Consider the following 15,836-nt stretch of genomic DNA (forward strand, 5'->3'; position numbering starts at 1 on the left):
TAGCGAAAAAAACCTCTCCAAAAAAAAAAAAAAAAAAAGAAACCTCATGGCAAAGGACATCTGTTCAAAACAAAGTACTTCTTTTTTAAAGGTTTTTTGCCATAGGGATTATGTACCCACTGGAGAGGCAGAGTGGGAAAACAAGAAATAACCTCCCAGGGGTGACTGGACATGCCATAATCCCTCCTCCTCCATTCTTTCGGGATTTGAGCACACATGGCTGGCATGATTTTCAAGCCACCAGGTCTGGAACTTGAGCCATGGTGTCATGTGGGAATCCAGCACATCTTAACTACACCACCACCTGCTGGCCCATATAAAGTACCTTTCAGGGGCCTCTATTCCAGCCTATGTCAGAAGCAATTATAACCACAATGATGGATATGCTGAGTCATAACTCACATATCTCCTCATCCTTCAGTTCTAAATATCAATATAATATAGAGAATTACTCTTTATTCAGATAAAGTTGTTTACATTATCCCACAAAGAAGCTACAATGGACTCAAATGAAAAGATGCAATGATAAACCAGGTGCATTCTCTTAGCTCTCCAATGAGGGCTTGACAAACTACCTAACCACATTTTACTTTTCTTACTTTTTAAAAGGTTTTTTTTTTTTTTTTTTTTTTATGACCATAGGGTGAACAGGCTTGCACTTCTGTTTTCCTCTCAGGATTTTAGGGGCACACATGAGTGAGCATGAAAAAAAAATATATATATATATTTTTCCCCCCAAGGTGCCGGGTCCTGGGCTGAAACTGCAGAGTTGGCCATGTAGGATCCAGCTCCTTAACTGCTACGCCATGCGCTGGCCCCAAAGTACCTATTTCTGTATAGCTCAAGGATTACATTTTTTTGCATTCTGAAGAGTTGTTTAAAAAGAGAATATGTAGACCCAGCAGTTGAAAACCATGATGGGCACCAAGTATGTGCATATGTGCCCAAAATCCCAACAGGAAGGAGAGATGGGGAAGGGACTGAGGTGTGACCACTCCCTCATGGAACTTGCTGTCTCACTTTCTCTCACTCTCTTCTCTCACTCTGTCTCTTTCTAGCAAGTACAAGCACTCTCTGGCAAATTAAAAAGGAATATGCAACAAAGATTATATGTGGCTCTTAAAGCCTGGAACATTTTACCATCTGACCCTTTATAGAAAAAATTTTCATTCCCATGTAAAGTACTTAAAAAAAAAGGGAATTATTTATCCAACTTTATTTATTATTATTTTAATTCATTAGAGACAGAGAGAGAGAGAAAGTGAGAAAGTAAATACCCAGGTCTGGGACTCAAACTGCAGTTGGTCCTGTAGGAGGTATACCGCCTTAGTCACACCACCTGCTTACCCTGTAAAGTACTTTTGAAGGCTGAGTTCAGGTAACAAACCTAACATAAAAGTGGAGTATTTCCAACAATTAGCACACATGTAGTTGTCTTGTTTTTGTCTTGTATGGTGTGTGGGCAAGGTAGGAAGAGAGGGAAACTGAGAAGGCACCTCCAGCGGAGGATGGCCAGACAGAAAGTCCTTCTCCTCTAGTCTTCTCAGGACTTTGGGCATGCACAAACATGCACCCAGCATGTCTTTCAAGTCACTAGGTGCAGGACTTGACCTGCAAAGTCAGCCATGTGGGAATCAGCTGCCTTAATCTCCATACCATCTGCTGGCTCCACACAAGCAATTCATATACCACGAATAATTCAGACACTAAAACCATAATAAACGGTGGGGAAAGAAGTAAAAACTTAACATCCTATTCCTACTTTGCATAAATACTGACAATTATACAAATATGTACTCACCATTAGCCTTCAGTGAAGACAGGAGGCAAGCCATCATGCTTTTGGCCACACTTGGGTCAGTTACTTTTTTGTGAATATCCATCTTTATCAGAGAAGGAAAATTGGCAAGGAAAGTTTCTGGCAACACTTCCTGTTCTTCATGGAAACTCAACATTATTTTCTGTAAAATTCAGAAAGAATCTCTTGACTTTCGATAGCTGATCACGTATCAATCAACTAGAGAATTCAGCAAAAGTTGTAAATAACACTTCCAGTAATTATATAATTATCATATGCAAAATTAATTAGCTTATAATTTAGCTGAAACATTGTAATTTTTAAAAAGTTTATTTGAATGTAATGTGGTATGCTGGACTGGACGATACTAGAACAAAAAAATTACATTAATGGAAAACTGGCTAAAAAAAAGTTTGGAATGTAGTTTAATAAGACTTGACAAATGTAGAGAATGGGTGCAGAGGGAGCTGGCAAGTGGAGGAGTGGTGGTGAAGTCACTGGACTCCCACATGGTCGACCACTGATGAGTCTCAGACCTGGCAGCTTGCTTTCTTACTTCCCTTTCTCTCTCTCTCTCTCTTCTCTCTGGTCAAGTTAAAATTTAAAAAGTGGGTGAGAAATATATAGGAGCTCTTCATTAATTTTACAACTTGGTCAGTTTTTGCCACAAGGTATACATACTCCTGGAGAGAGAGAGAGAGAGAGAGAGAGAGAGAGAGAGAGAGAGGAGGAAAAATGGGAAATCACCCTCCAGGAGGGAATGGCCACACAGCAATTCTTTCTCCTCCACTCTCCTTTCAGTATTTTGGGCACACACTGTGCCTGGTGTGATTTTTAAGCCACAGGGTGGATCTGAGACTCCAAGAGGAAAGTCAGCCAGCTGTGTAGAATTCCTGCACTTTAACTACAAAACCTGCTGGCTCCCTAAAAAAAATATATTTTTTTTTGGAGAGATTTTTGTTATATGGCATTGAGCATTCTTGAGAAAGAGAGACAAAAAGCAAGAAATCACCACCCAAGGGAGAAGGCCGTGCCGTAATCCCTTCTCCTCCATTCTCCTCTTGGGACTTTGGGAACACATGTCCACATGCCCAGCCTGAGTTTTAAGCTGCCAGGTCTAAGATTCAAATGGTGGTTAACCAAGTGGGAGACCAGCACCTGAGCCACTATGCCACCTGCTGGCCCCCCTAAAAATTTTTTAAAACGATGTTTACTGTTTTCTTCTTGATTACAAAGGGCTCATGTACTTGCTGTAGATAGGAAGACAGAGGGAGAAAGCACCTCCCCACACAATAGAGCACAGCCCCACTGCAATCCATTTTCCTGCATTTTTCTCCATTTCAAAAAATAATTTTGGGTGTGCACACACTTACACCTGGCATGTTTCTCAAGACACCAGGGCTGGATCTGAACCATGATCAGCCATGTGAGATCCAGCACCCTGAATCATTTAAGCTATGATGTTCTTCAAAGTGCTTTTTAAAAAAAACTAAAACAAAACTGATGTATTATTTACACAAAAATGTGAATGTATAGTATATGGCACTACTATAAGAGAGAATAATGCGGGACTGGGACCAGCAGATGGTGTAATGGTTACGTTCCTAGACTCCCACATGGCCGACCACAGTTCAAGTCTCAGACCTAGACGCCTCAAACTCACACCACCCAAAACCACAAAAGGAGAATGGAAGAGAATAGACTGCGGCATGGCCATCCTCCTGGGGGGTGATTTTTCGCTATCTCCGTCTCTTGGGTGAGAGCATGTGCCCTATAGCAAAAACCTCTTATAAATAAAAAAAAAAGAAAGAAAGAAAGAAGGAAAGAAATTGGGAGCAGCAGATGGTGTAATGGTTATGTTGCTGGACTCCCACATAGTTGACCGTGGATCAAATACCTGACCCAGCAGCTTGAAACTCATGCCATGTGTTTGTGCCCAATATCCCAAGAGGAGAATGGAGAAAGGACTGTGGTGTGGCCACCGCCCCCCGCCCAGGGGCTGGTTTCTCGTTGTCTCTGTTTCTCCGTTGAGTGCATATGCCCGACAGTAAAAATTTCTCTTAAAAAAAAAAAATGAAGGAAACATTTAGAAAGTATTGAGGTTTTTCAATTTTTTTTTTCTTAATTTGTCAGAGTGCAGATGCATTTGCCAGAGAGAGAGTGAGTCAGGGGAGGAGAGAAATAAAGCAGCAAGTAGCCTTCCCCATGGTCATGCTGCAATCTCTTCTCCATTTTTTCATTCTCCAAAGGTGCACAAGTACCAGGTATATTTTTTAGGTTGCCAGGTCCAAAACTCTAAACCATGTGGCCAACCATGTGGACTCCAGCTCCCTCAATGACCAGCCTCAGGCTAGTCCTACTTTCTTATTCTAGTATATATGGGGGGGGGGGGAAGGGGGTATATATGGGGGGGGGGGGGAAATGGTCTAATTTTAAATTTGTGCATTACCTCTGCCTCAGAGAGTTCTTTATCACCGTTTGGCTTGGTGTACTTCTCCTGCATGAAAGGAATCCAGGAAATTTTACATTTTTTAATGAAGGGAGTCACATCTACAGTGCCCAAGGCATAACCACATATGCCATCTTCATCTTCTAGGACAAAGCAGTAGTCCAGACTGAGGGAAAGCAGTCCTCCTACTAATCTGTTCAGAGAGAAAAAGGACAAAGAGAGCTGGTAAGTACTAAAACAAAATTCAGACTCCAAAGATATAAGGCCCAATAAAAATACTCATATGATAACTAATAGAAACTATACTTGGTTTAAAAAACTAAAAATACTTATGTATTAACATTCAGATTCTACTAAAACTGAAGTGGAATGTAAAAAATGTTATTTCCAGTTATTACCTCCCCTCTCTCAATGATAAACCAGGCTATAAAATCACTATACTTCCAAATTCAAATATTCATCACATACTTGTCTCCAATAAGGTCAGGCTGACTTTGAAAAGGTAAACCCACTCCGTCGTCATACATTTCTCTGCAAATCTTGTACACGGATGCCTGAAAATATAATCTCGTTAAGCAATGCAGCATGAGAAATGGCAACAGAATTCTGTCTCTTACGTCAGTGTGGGGAGTAACAAAATGTTTAGCCTATGAGAAATATAACCTCCGGTTTGTTAAACGAAGATTCATTGAGGCAGTCATGAGAGCAGAGATGGTTGGGTGGTGCTGCATGAGGGAGCCGGACAGTGAGCCCACATTTTAATGTTTTCATCTATGTGAACAAGGCATGCTTGTGCACCTGTGATTCTGGATGGCTGGGAGGCTAAGTGAGACTGTGGTATGATAGGACCCTTTCAAGGGTGTCTGTATCAGGAAAGCAACAATGAAAACAAACATTAAGAAGAAAAAAAGACTTATCTATATAATCGGATTTGTGAAACCAGCAGAGAACAGCACAGTTTGGTAAGCAATTGAGAACTGCCCTGGTTTTTGGCAGGAAGTTGTAGATTCAAAAGCCAGCAAACTTTGAGATTGAGAGTTCCTCAATTTTAAGAAAAATTAAAGTTGGGACCAGCAGTTAGCGTAATGGCTATGTCGCTGGGCTCCCATGTAGTCAACCGTGGTTCGAGTTCCAGACCCAGAGGCTTAAACTCATGTCAGGTGCGTGTGCGTGCTTGCCCAAGATCGCAAGAGGAGAATGGAGAAGGGATTGCAGCCTGGACATCCCCGCTGGGGGATGATTTCTTGCTTTCTCTCTGTCTGTCTTTCTGGCAAGTACATGTGCCCTATAGCCAAAAACAAAAAGAAAAAAACAAAAAACACCACTCTAAAACTCATGCCAAGTGCATGCGTATGCGTCCCCAAAATCCCAAGAAGAGAAGGGATTATAGTGTGGCTATTCTGGGGAGGTGTGTGGGGGGTGATTTTTCTCTTTCCATCTGTTTCTGTCTCTCCAGCAAGTGCAGGTACCCTATGGAAAAGTCTCTAAAAAAAAATAAACAAAAATTGGGAACCAGCAGTTAGCATAATGGCTATGTCACTGGACTCCCACGTAGCCAACCACGGTTCATGTCCCGGACCTGGTGGCTTAAAACTCACGCCGGGCGTGTGTGCGTGCATGCCCAAGTTCCCGAGGAGAATGGAGAAGGGATTGCGGCGTGACCATCCCCCTGGGGGGTGATTTCTCGCTTTCTGTCTCTATGTCTCTCTCTGTCTGGTGAGCGCACACGCCCTATAGTGAAAACCTCTCCAAAAAAAAAAGGTAAAAAAAAAATAAATAAATAAACAAAAATTTAAAACCATATAAAAAAGGGACTAGCAGATGGCATAATGGTTATGTCGCTCAACTCCCATGTAGTTGGACTGCAATTTGAGTCCTGGATCTGGCAGCTTACAACTCATGCCGGGCACAAATGTCTACATGCCCAAAATCCTGTGAGAAGAATGGAGAAGGCTTATCCCCCGGGGTAGGGGGTGACTTCTTGTTTTCTGTCTCTTTGGCAAACGCACGCACCCTATAGCAAAAATCTCTCTTAAAAAAAAAACAAACAAAACAAAACAAAAACTTCTGGACTATTTTTGGTGGTATATGTAGGGTACCACTGCCCAATACCAGAGGCACATGAGGCCAGCAGGGTTTGACCCCAGGTTGACCTGTGCATGCTGGGTGTGCCTGCATCTACCTGTGATTCTGGCTTTCCTGGAAGCTACAGAGAGAGTTGCCATATGGTAAGAGCTATCAAAGGTACCTAACCTGCCTGCCTGTATCTCCCCTGGAATAAAGAAAGAAACATTTAAAAAAAAAAATTAAATACTTCATGCCATCAGGTAGTAGGGTGGTTAAAGCAGCTAGATCCCATATGGCTGACAATGAGGTTCCAGTTCTGGACGTGGTGGCTTGAGAAACACATTGGATGTACCTGCCTGCATACCCAAAATCCAGAGAATGGACGGACCTTTGGCCTGATCATCTCTCCCAGGGGGTGCCTTTTTACTTTACCTTTGTCTCTCCCTCCCTCTCTCTCTTGTGGGGACATCTGCCCTGTAGTAAATTTTAAAAAAAGAACACCTACTAGCATGTTTTAAACCTGTCTGTACTGTCTTTATAACAGGTTTCTACTTTTCTATAACTGATTGTCAATATCCTGTAGGCATTTCACCACTGAAAATTAAAACAAATATACTGGGAGAAAATCAGTTAAAGATAACACATCAATGGATACAATTAGGTTTTTTTTTCCCCCAAAGAATTATTTAACTTTATTTATTTATTTTAATTTGACCAGAGAGGGACAGAGAATGAGAAAGAGAGAGAAAGTAAGAAAGAAAGCTGTCAGGTCCAGGACTCAAACCGTGGTCGGCCATGTGGGAGTCCAGCGCCTTAACTACCATGTGACCTGCTGGCCCCACAATCTATTGTTTTGTAATGCTATTCTGAATGTTTCTATCTTTTTTTTTTTTTTTTAATAGGGTGCGTGCACTTGCTGGACACAGAGACACAAGAGAAAGTGAGAAAGTACCCCAAGGGAAGATGACCAGATCATAATCCCTTCTCTTCTATTCTCCTCTCAGGATTTTGGGCACACCATGTATGCATGCACACACACCCTACGTGTTTTCCAACTGCCAGGTCTGGGACTTGAACTGTGCAGCTGGCCATGTGGGATCCAGCTCCCTTATCAACCAACGTGCCAATAACTGGCCTTCACCTGACTTGTTTAAGAGAGAAAATAAAGAACTTAGGATAAGATATTAGGAGTTTAAACTCTTTGGGTTCTTCCTCAAGTTTTTATGTTCCCCCTTTCTGTGTTTCCTATCTTCAGTTAACTTCTCCATCTAAAACTATTTTAGAGCACAGAACAGATTCTTCTCATCAGTGAATTCAAAGGAAAGTTTTAACTATGTATCATAATCACACAAAAAGGTGGTAGGTATACAATTACCTCATCTTTAGGAAAATATGGTCTGATAGTATAAACTTTGGAGGTAGGAGTCAGTGGGGGTGGTTGGAAAAAGAGATCATTTGCCCCATCAATTGGCAGCAAACGCTGTGGGAAGAAAAGAAAGGGACATGGATTAGTACTGGGAAGATATCTATTTCTTTAAATGGGTGTGCACTGCAGATTACCAACTTAATATTAACTGGCTACTGCAGGCAGACCTAAAGAAGAGGGGTATACTATGCTTTACTAATATAAACACCTCTTTGCTGGGGGAGGGGAGTGCTTCTGAGTAGAAATTACCCAAACTTACACAGCTTTAGTGGCATTATTAATGGGGATTTAAATTTATAGTAAAAACAAAACAAAACAAATAACTACTCCAATTATGACAAATCTATTTTTAAAACCAATCATATAGACCATCTCTCTACTAAAAGATGGCAGAACAGAATGTCAGGAGGAGAGGTTTGGTCTGAAGAGGGTTATCTGTCCAGGAGACGCTTTATCCCCAAAGCAATGCGCTTCAGTTTGCTGTGCGCAGCAGAGCACCTGTTGGGGGGAGAAAAGTAGAGCGCTTGAAAAGTCCATGAACAAATTCCAACAGCAAAAAAAACTTATTTTGTCAAAATTTTAATGAATGGACTATTTGTTTAAGCACAAGTTATATTTGTAAAATAATTGGCAAAATGTCCTAAAGCCCTTTCACCATTTGCTTGCACAATTATTCATCCCTTTTGCTCATGGAGATTCCACTGGCAGACAAGCATGCGCGCATTGTGCATTGCGGGCGCAGATTAAATGCTGTGCGACCTGCAAAGAAACAATGTGAAGTGTATACCTAGAGCCGCTGCGCTTCGCAGGCGCGGGGGGATTGGCAGCATCTCCTTCAGAAATTACTGTGAAAGAGGAGGAAAATTTGATTTAAAATCCAGCTATATAACTAAATTGAATTTGGGACTAGAAAGCCTTCGGCAGACCAATCCTTCCAGCCATCTGATGCGCAACATAAGTTTCTCATAAAACAAAGAAAACGTCAATTCAGTTGTGAATTCATATTGATACCTGGAACTCTCCTGCTAGACCACCTCTAAAGGCCCAGGGTTCTTGGTCTCCAATTAAGAACTGTGCTGAAGAATGACTACGACACCCTGTTGAGATCAGATCCAAGCGGAGAACGTTACGAGAAAGGGGATTTCCTGGGGTCTTAAATGTCCAACAAACTAACAAACACTTTGTGGAACTAGCTCTCTAACAACAATAATCCAGGGTTTCAGGGCAAAGCTGTGATAATAATTATTTTTTAAATTTCTAATGGCATTTCAATACCAATGTTCCTTCCTCCAATTAATGAATAATCTGCTATTAGTTTCGCTCTTTCTTTAATTATTATCAGAAGGAAGGAAGCCCCATGCTTGTCTGGGTCAAGTTAATACATTCTTTAGATACTAACATACAAATCAAGTCAGCTATTTGCTCTATCATGAAATTACAGTAAATATAAACAGAAATGAATGAGATATGAATACATTTTTATTATCACAGCCTATGAAGGAATTAAACCTGTCTGAAGTCACATTTTATATTTTGAGGAAGGGTAAGGTAAGGGAAAAAGGAAAGGGGTTAATCTTGTCAGAAAACTATGGTCAGCGGAATCAATACAAGAAATTGTTATTAAGCTGAGAACAATGAGAACTTTATTTTTGGACAAGGACGACCCAAATTCAGCTTTGGCTAGTTATAATACCAGTTTAACAGATTCTGATACATAAGCAGAGCCAACCGAGACTCCTAATTTGCTCAGAGACAAAACATACTTCCCTTAAAAGTATGAAGGTTTTGGCTCTTCTGATCAACCATTAAAATCTTTACAGTGTACTGAACACATGCATGAGATGACAGGCTTTGAAGACCAGAAATCAGTAAAGCTGCCACTTAAACAATTTCACAGGTAGTAAAAGTAGCTAACAACAAGACTATTAAAGGCAAATGTTTGGAGGCCAAATCAAAGTCATCTGCCTAGTTTTCTGACAAGTTAAAGCAGCGCAATATAGTTCTTTTCCATTGGAAGTCAGCATTCTACCTCCTGTTCAAGTTAACAATCTCATCAGTACAAGATATAGTGTGCTAGTCAGACAGTCCCAAAGCAAACCAATTTTTTGTTGACAATTCAGATCTATTAAGAGATTATATTTGGGTTGTCTTTTTTTTTTTTTTGGGGTAGGGGCATTTTTTTTAAAAACATAAATGCAGTATTTGTAATGAAATAGGGTCAAAATTTAGACCATGAATATAACATGCCTCATTCCATAACTCAGTGTAATTTACACTGCAGTAAGAAAGCTATACCTCTCAAACTTTAAAACCAGCCAATTTCCCCTATCCCCCACTTTGAGACTACAACATAACTAGCACTTCCAACTATTACAAGAAGCTGCATGTACGAAGAGCTGTGTAAATGAAAACATGGTTAATGCCTCAATCGCTGCGCAAACGTGACTTCAGTTCATGCTTATTGCCCTTAAATCTATCTGAACTACCTCACAGACAGAACCTTTCAATTTAAACTAAATAATCATGACGCGCTGTGAACATCTGCCGCTGTCCATCCAATAGTAGTAGACACTTGTGCTGAGGATTCTCCCATCTGTACACAATGGGGAAGAAGATAATAGAAGTCGTTAGTAATCAAAAGTACTGCATAGCCACATTCTTTAAAGGACTGAATGCCAGCTGGACTGGAGAGAGGAAGAAAAACAGAAGGGTTCTAATCTGTGACCCCTTGAATTTACTGTAGAAACATGAAAATACTCTCGCTGTCGTGAGCTTTTGTAAAGCTATGTGGATACCAAGACGATTACTTAAAAGTTTTAAGATGTGGCCAGCTGGTGGCATGGTGGTTAGGGTGGCTAAACCCGACATGGCCAGCTGCATGGTTAGTGTCCTGGACTTAGCAGTTTGAAAAATATGCAAGCACATGTCTGCATGCCCCAAATCCTAAGAGGTGAATGAAAGAAAAGGGTTTGCGGCATGGCCATTCCCTTGGGGAGGGTGGTGGTTCTCATTTTCCTTTTCTCTCTCTCTTTCTGTGTGACTCTTTCTGGTGAGCATACGTGCACTAGCACTAAACTAAAAAGTTCTAAGACATTCTGACCTCAAGACTGTACAACAGCTGTGTGTGCAATTTGGGAAAGTTAACCTCCCTAATTGCATAGTACAGAGATAAAGTCAAAGAAAAAATACAGTATATAATCAAGAATGAATTTTTATGACTCCTTGAATTAAAAGATGACTATAGGGCCAGTGAGCGGCAAGAGGGTGATGGTGGCTGGATCCCACATGGCTGACTACACAGTTTTGAATACTGGACTCAGAGGCTTAAGAAATAAGCCAGGCTTGGGGCTGGCAAGTGGTGTGGTGGTTAAGGTACTGGACTCCCACACTGCCGACCACAGTGTGAGTCCCAGACCTGGAGGCTTACTTTCTCAAGTTCCCTTTCTCTCTCTCTGATCGAATTTTAAAAATAATAATAAATGGAATTAAATAAATATTAAAAAGTAAAGAGAGAGAGAGAAAAGAAACACACTGGACTCCTATGTATGTCCAAAATCTTGAGAGGAGACTAGAGAACAAATTGTGGCGTGGCCACTCTCTCCAACCCCCACCTTTCTCTGATGAGCACATGAGCCCTATAGCAAATTAAAAAGAAAAAAGCGGAAAATTAAGTGATATTACTATTTTAAGAGACATATTCCCAAAGTGCAATAATCCAGATTTGGGGTTCAAAAATCTTAGGAGCTTTGGAAATTTAAGACTTAAATCCCGAATTAATTTTAACTCCCTGTCCAGAAGCCTGGAAGGTAAATATTGTCACTTAACAACCAATATATATTGCCCACCTTTAAGAGGTTATCTTGGAGCCCTCTTACAAGGTGGTGGTAAAAATTCTTTCTTGTGGGACTGGCAGGTGGTATGGTGGTTAAAGGTGCTGGACTCCCACAGAGCCGACCACATTTGAGTCTCGGATCTGAGGCTTGCTTTCTCTCTCTGTGTTCCTCTCTGGTCAAATTAAAATAAAGTTAAAAAAAATTATTCCTGGTACCTGTTATGCTGTATGTTATACTACATGTACAGCAAACCAAGAAACTTACAAAATTAACAATCACAGGGCTGGCCCTATGGCCTGGTGATTAAGGGAGCCAGATCCACAAAAGCTGTTCGAATCCTGGCCCCAAGGGTTTGAAAAACACTCGGGGTGTGTGTGTGTGTGTGTGTGTGTGTGTACGCCCCAAATCCTAACAGGATGGAGACTTAGAGAAGAAGGGTTGGAGACATGACCATGCCCCACTGGGGAGGTGTTTTCTCCCTCTCCCTCAGTCTCTCTCTGGAGAGTGAAGGTACCTCTGGCAAAAAAAAAAAAAAAAAAAAAAGATTCTACTTTTTTAGCAACTAGTAACTACGCTATAAGAAAACTTTTTTAGTATTTGAGAGCCAAAGGTTTATAGGCAGAAAGTAAGAAATGTCACTATTAATCCATGTTAATCTAAGCTCACGGTGTTCTAGACACCTATTTCACAACCAAAACCATGAAACCCATCATAATATTTGTGACTACTATGAAAACTATGACATGTCAGTCAGCCTTGCTGCCTGCTGTGTGCTGTATGTAAGTCCATTACATATTCCTTATAGCGGGATTGAAAACCTGGAAATGAAATGAAGACCCTGGAGAAACTTGGCCATGCTGGTGCTTTTTACCAAGTTTGAGAATTAAAAAACAAAAACAAACAAACAAACAAAAAAACCAAAATCACTATTTTCAAACGAGACATAAAAACGTCTATTTAATAAAGCAGAATGATTTTAGGGGACTGTAATTTCCATCCCCTGCTAAAACCAATTACTTGGTAGAGAGACAAAGAAAAAGCCCTATGAAATAATACCAAGGAGCACCAGAATAGCCTTCCACTAAAGCTCGCATGCGCACAGGGCTGGGAGGATAGCTTCCTCTTGCCAGGCCCTTTAGGTCATTTCAGCAATTGTTCTGTTAAACACAGCATTAATGTTACCAAAAGACACAGCAAGCAGCAGAAAGCTTACAGAGTCACGTTTCATAGTGTCTTATCTCCAAATCAGGTCAAAGTGGTATACAGAATTCCATCCAGGAAGCATTCAGTCAGAGCAAGTTAAAGTCAGTACTTTCTAATATAGTTTCAAGATATTTATGCTGAATTAGCCCAAGGGAGAAAAATTAATGTGCTCAATGTAGTTAGACTTTCACCTAAAATCTTCAACAATGCCTATCTTTGAAAGACACCTAGGCACAGAACTGAAAAAGATTTGGAAATTTGCCAATTCCCTAACTGTTTTTCTCCCTGTGGGATAATTCTTTTCAAGGGACAAAATATTTGAGGAGGAGAGATTATTCCTGGTACACCTACCTAACCACTGTACAAAAGACTTCACCATAGACATTATACTCTTGATATCCCAAACATAGGAGTACATGTCATAAAGGATCGTCCGGTTGGCACAGTTGGAGAGTCGAGTGAACATGCCCATAACTAGTCCACACATCTCTTCAAACTTGGCTGCTCGTGACCGCCATTCTTCAATCTAATGAGGAACAATAAAAAGACTCAAAAAAACTGCAGACTTAGCAAAATAATCTAGGACAATTATAAATTATGCTTTTTATGTCAACAGCTATCTATAATTTATCCTAACCACTTAAGTATAACTGGCTTAAACCTAGCTAGGCAATTAGTGTTTCCCAAGCTGACAAACATCCTAAAATAATCAACATGGACTTGCCTCCATTTTTAACTAAGGAACTGAAGTTACCATCTGGCAGAGTCCACATCTACTTTAAAGACAATATCCTAAAACTTGGTCAATTTTATGACAGCCAGTGTACTTATTTAAGAACGTCCTCCATATTACCTGCATGGAGAACCATTCAGGCTAGAGAAGTAGATAAATCGAGCATACTCACTTTCTCAGAGTCTTTTCCTTTGCAATTGACACTGACAACACTGCTATTTGCTCGAAGCCACTGGAATTCCCGTAACATCTGTGCTCCTTTGGGTCCATGCTCATAAGGTAGATAGAAAAGATCAGCAAGTAACTGCAAATCCTCCAGAGTCACTGGTTCTGCAGTGTATAAAGGCTTTTCATTTGGACCTGGCACAAACTGTTCCTTGTTTGTCTGTTCATCAGTCTGCATAGGGGCAATATCACTAATGCAATCTTCCTGCATAGACATCTCTGGAGACTTTGATTCAGCTATGCTCTCTTTATCAGTATCCATTGGTTTTAATTCCTCTGTCATTTTAGCTTCAACAATTTCAGTTAGTATTTGATTGTCATTCTTGTGGTCTGTTTCTTCTTGCTTTTCCACTACCATGTCCATAGGTTCCTCATCCAGCTGTTTCTTTTCTTCTTCCTTGGTCAAAGATGTAGGTTCACCACTTAAGGTTGCTCCCTGGCTCATAATAGGCTCCTGGTAAACTGTTGTAACGACAGTTGTGGCATTTAAAGAGGGTGCTGCAACTAATGGAGTCCCATCGACGACACTTGCTTTAGCTCCACTGTGTGCAACTTGTCTACCTGCCAAAAAAATAAACAAACATAAACATTGAAAGTCAGAGAAAGAATCAGAATCTTTTTGGAGAGGTTTTTGCTATAGGGTGCGTGTGCTCGCAAGAAAGACTGAGAGAGACAGAAAGCAAGAAATTATCCCCTGGGGGAATGGCCATGCTACAATTCCTTCTCCTCCATTCTCCTCTCAGGATCTTGGGCATGCACACACACATGCCCAGCATGAGTTTTAAGCCACCGGGTCTGGGACTTGAACCACGGTTCACTACATGGGAGTCCAGCGACATAGCCATTATGCTAACTGCTGGTCCCAGAACAAATACATTTTGAGAAATAATTTTTTCTTCTCATAACTTTAACTAGAACCTCAGAATTTCAGATTCCAAACAATGTGAGCTCAGAGAAAAGTGGAATTTCTCTAAATCAGCAAGAAGGCAGGCACAGAAAAGGGGGTAGGGAAACAGTTAATAAATTCCTAAAAATATGTAAATATTCATGATTTTCTCTTTTGAAGATTTGTATTTAAAAACAATTTCTCTTTTGAAGATTTGTATTTAAAAACAATTATTCAAAAAAAACTTGAAAATAAATTAGCAATCAAAATCATAGCTATTTAAAACCAAAAGGTTATTGCCAGAGGGCACATGCACTGGCCAGAGAGGAAGACAAGAAGAAGGCACCCCCACAAGGGGGCATGGTCAAGGGGCAGTCCCTTCTCCTTCATTTCACCATCTTGTCAGAATTTTGGACATGCATGCAGGCACATACATGCCTATTTTTCAAGTTATCAGGGTCGGATTCAAACTACTTGATCAGTCATGTGGGATCTGGTTCCCTGACATAATTTGGTCCCTTAACCACTAGGCCATAGGCAAGGGGAAAAAAAAACACACACAAACAAACAAGAAACTAAACCTAATTTGAGTTTCACTTTCTTTAGTGAGCCTAAGGTAAGGTACATGACAGTAACCTTTGTCCTGTAACTCAACCATGTAAGCCAACAGCCTTACAAAAAAAAAAAAGCCAAACTCACTGCTGTACTGATGAGGTACGCCAAATTCCTGTAACCATTCTGTTAAAGCTAGCTTTAGAGCCATCTGTGGACTATAGAGTACATCAGTTTCAATATCTTCATCACTGCCTTCATTTTCTAACTTTATCTGGATTGATACAGTACTGTCTTCACTGTCAGCTGAAAAAAAAAAGCACAAGAATAGTTTGATGACAAAAGCTTTCTGACAAATAAGAAATAAATGCAGCTAGTTGTATAACCACAGAAGCAAAGTACTAGAACCAGAACAAACCTTAAATATAAAATACAAACACAAGCAAGACCTTCACTGAATCATTTCACCTAGAACAGTCACCTAAATGCACTGTTAAATTAAAAAATCCAAATTGAAGTAAGAAATGTGAATTTTAGAATCATTGGAAAAGTCAATCATAAATTTTCACTGAATACCAATTATTCCAAACTCAAGTTTACAGGCACCATATGTTCCATAAAGAAAACATTCCCTGGCTGTCAGGGGCTTGTAACGTGTTTTTTT

General features: G+C 40.4%; 1 protein-coding gene across 3 annotated transcripts in view; it reads right to left on the reverse strand.

Annotated features, from left to right (window-relative positions):
- Positions 1 to 15,836, reverse strand: part of OGA (O-GlcNAcase) — a 40,260-nt gene that overhangs the window by 3,946 nt on the left and 20,478 nt on the right. For all 3 annotated transcript variants that reach the window (XM_014583322.1, XM_006166334.3, XM_014583323.2), the window contains 7 exons: positions 13,682 to 14,295; positions 13,128 to 13,302; positions 8,752 to 8,837; positions 7,690 to 7,794; positions 4,716 to 4,801; positions 4,248 to 4,440; positions 1,802 to 1,961 (listed from right to left, as the gene is read on the reverse strand). In XM_014583322.1, coding sequence (XP_014438808.1) covers positions 1,802 to 1,961; positions 4,248 to 4,440; positions 4,716 to 4,801; positions 7,690 to 7,794; positions 8,752 to 8,837; positions 13,128 to 13,302; positions 13,682 to 14,295 — 1,419 coding nt within the window. The remainder of the gene's footprint in view (positions 1 to 1,801; positions 1,962 to 4,247; positions 4,441 to 4,715; positions 4,802 to 7,689; positions 7,795 to 8,751; positions 8,838 to 13,127; positions 13,303 to 13,681; positions 14,296 to 15,836) is intronic.

The sequence above is a fragment of the Tupaia chinensis genome, unplaced genomic scaffold (genome assembly GCF_000334495.1).
Source record: "Tupaia chinensis unplaced genomic scaffold, TupChi_1.0 Scaffold144255_1, whole genome shotgun sequence".
NCBI lineage: Eukaryota > Metazoa > Chordata > Mammalia > Scandentia > Tupaiidae > Tupaia > Tupaia belangeri.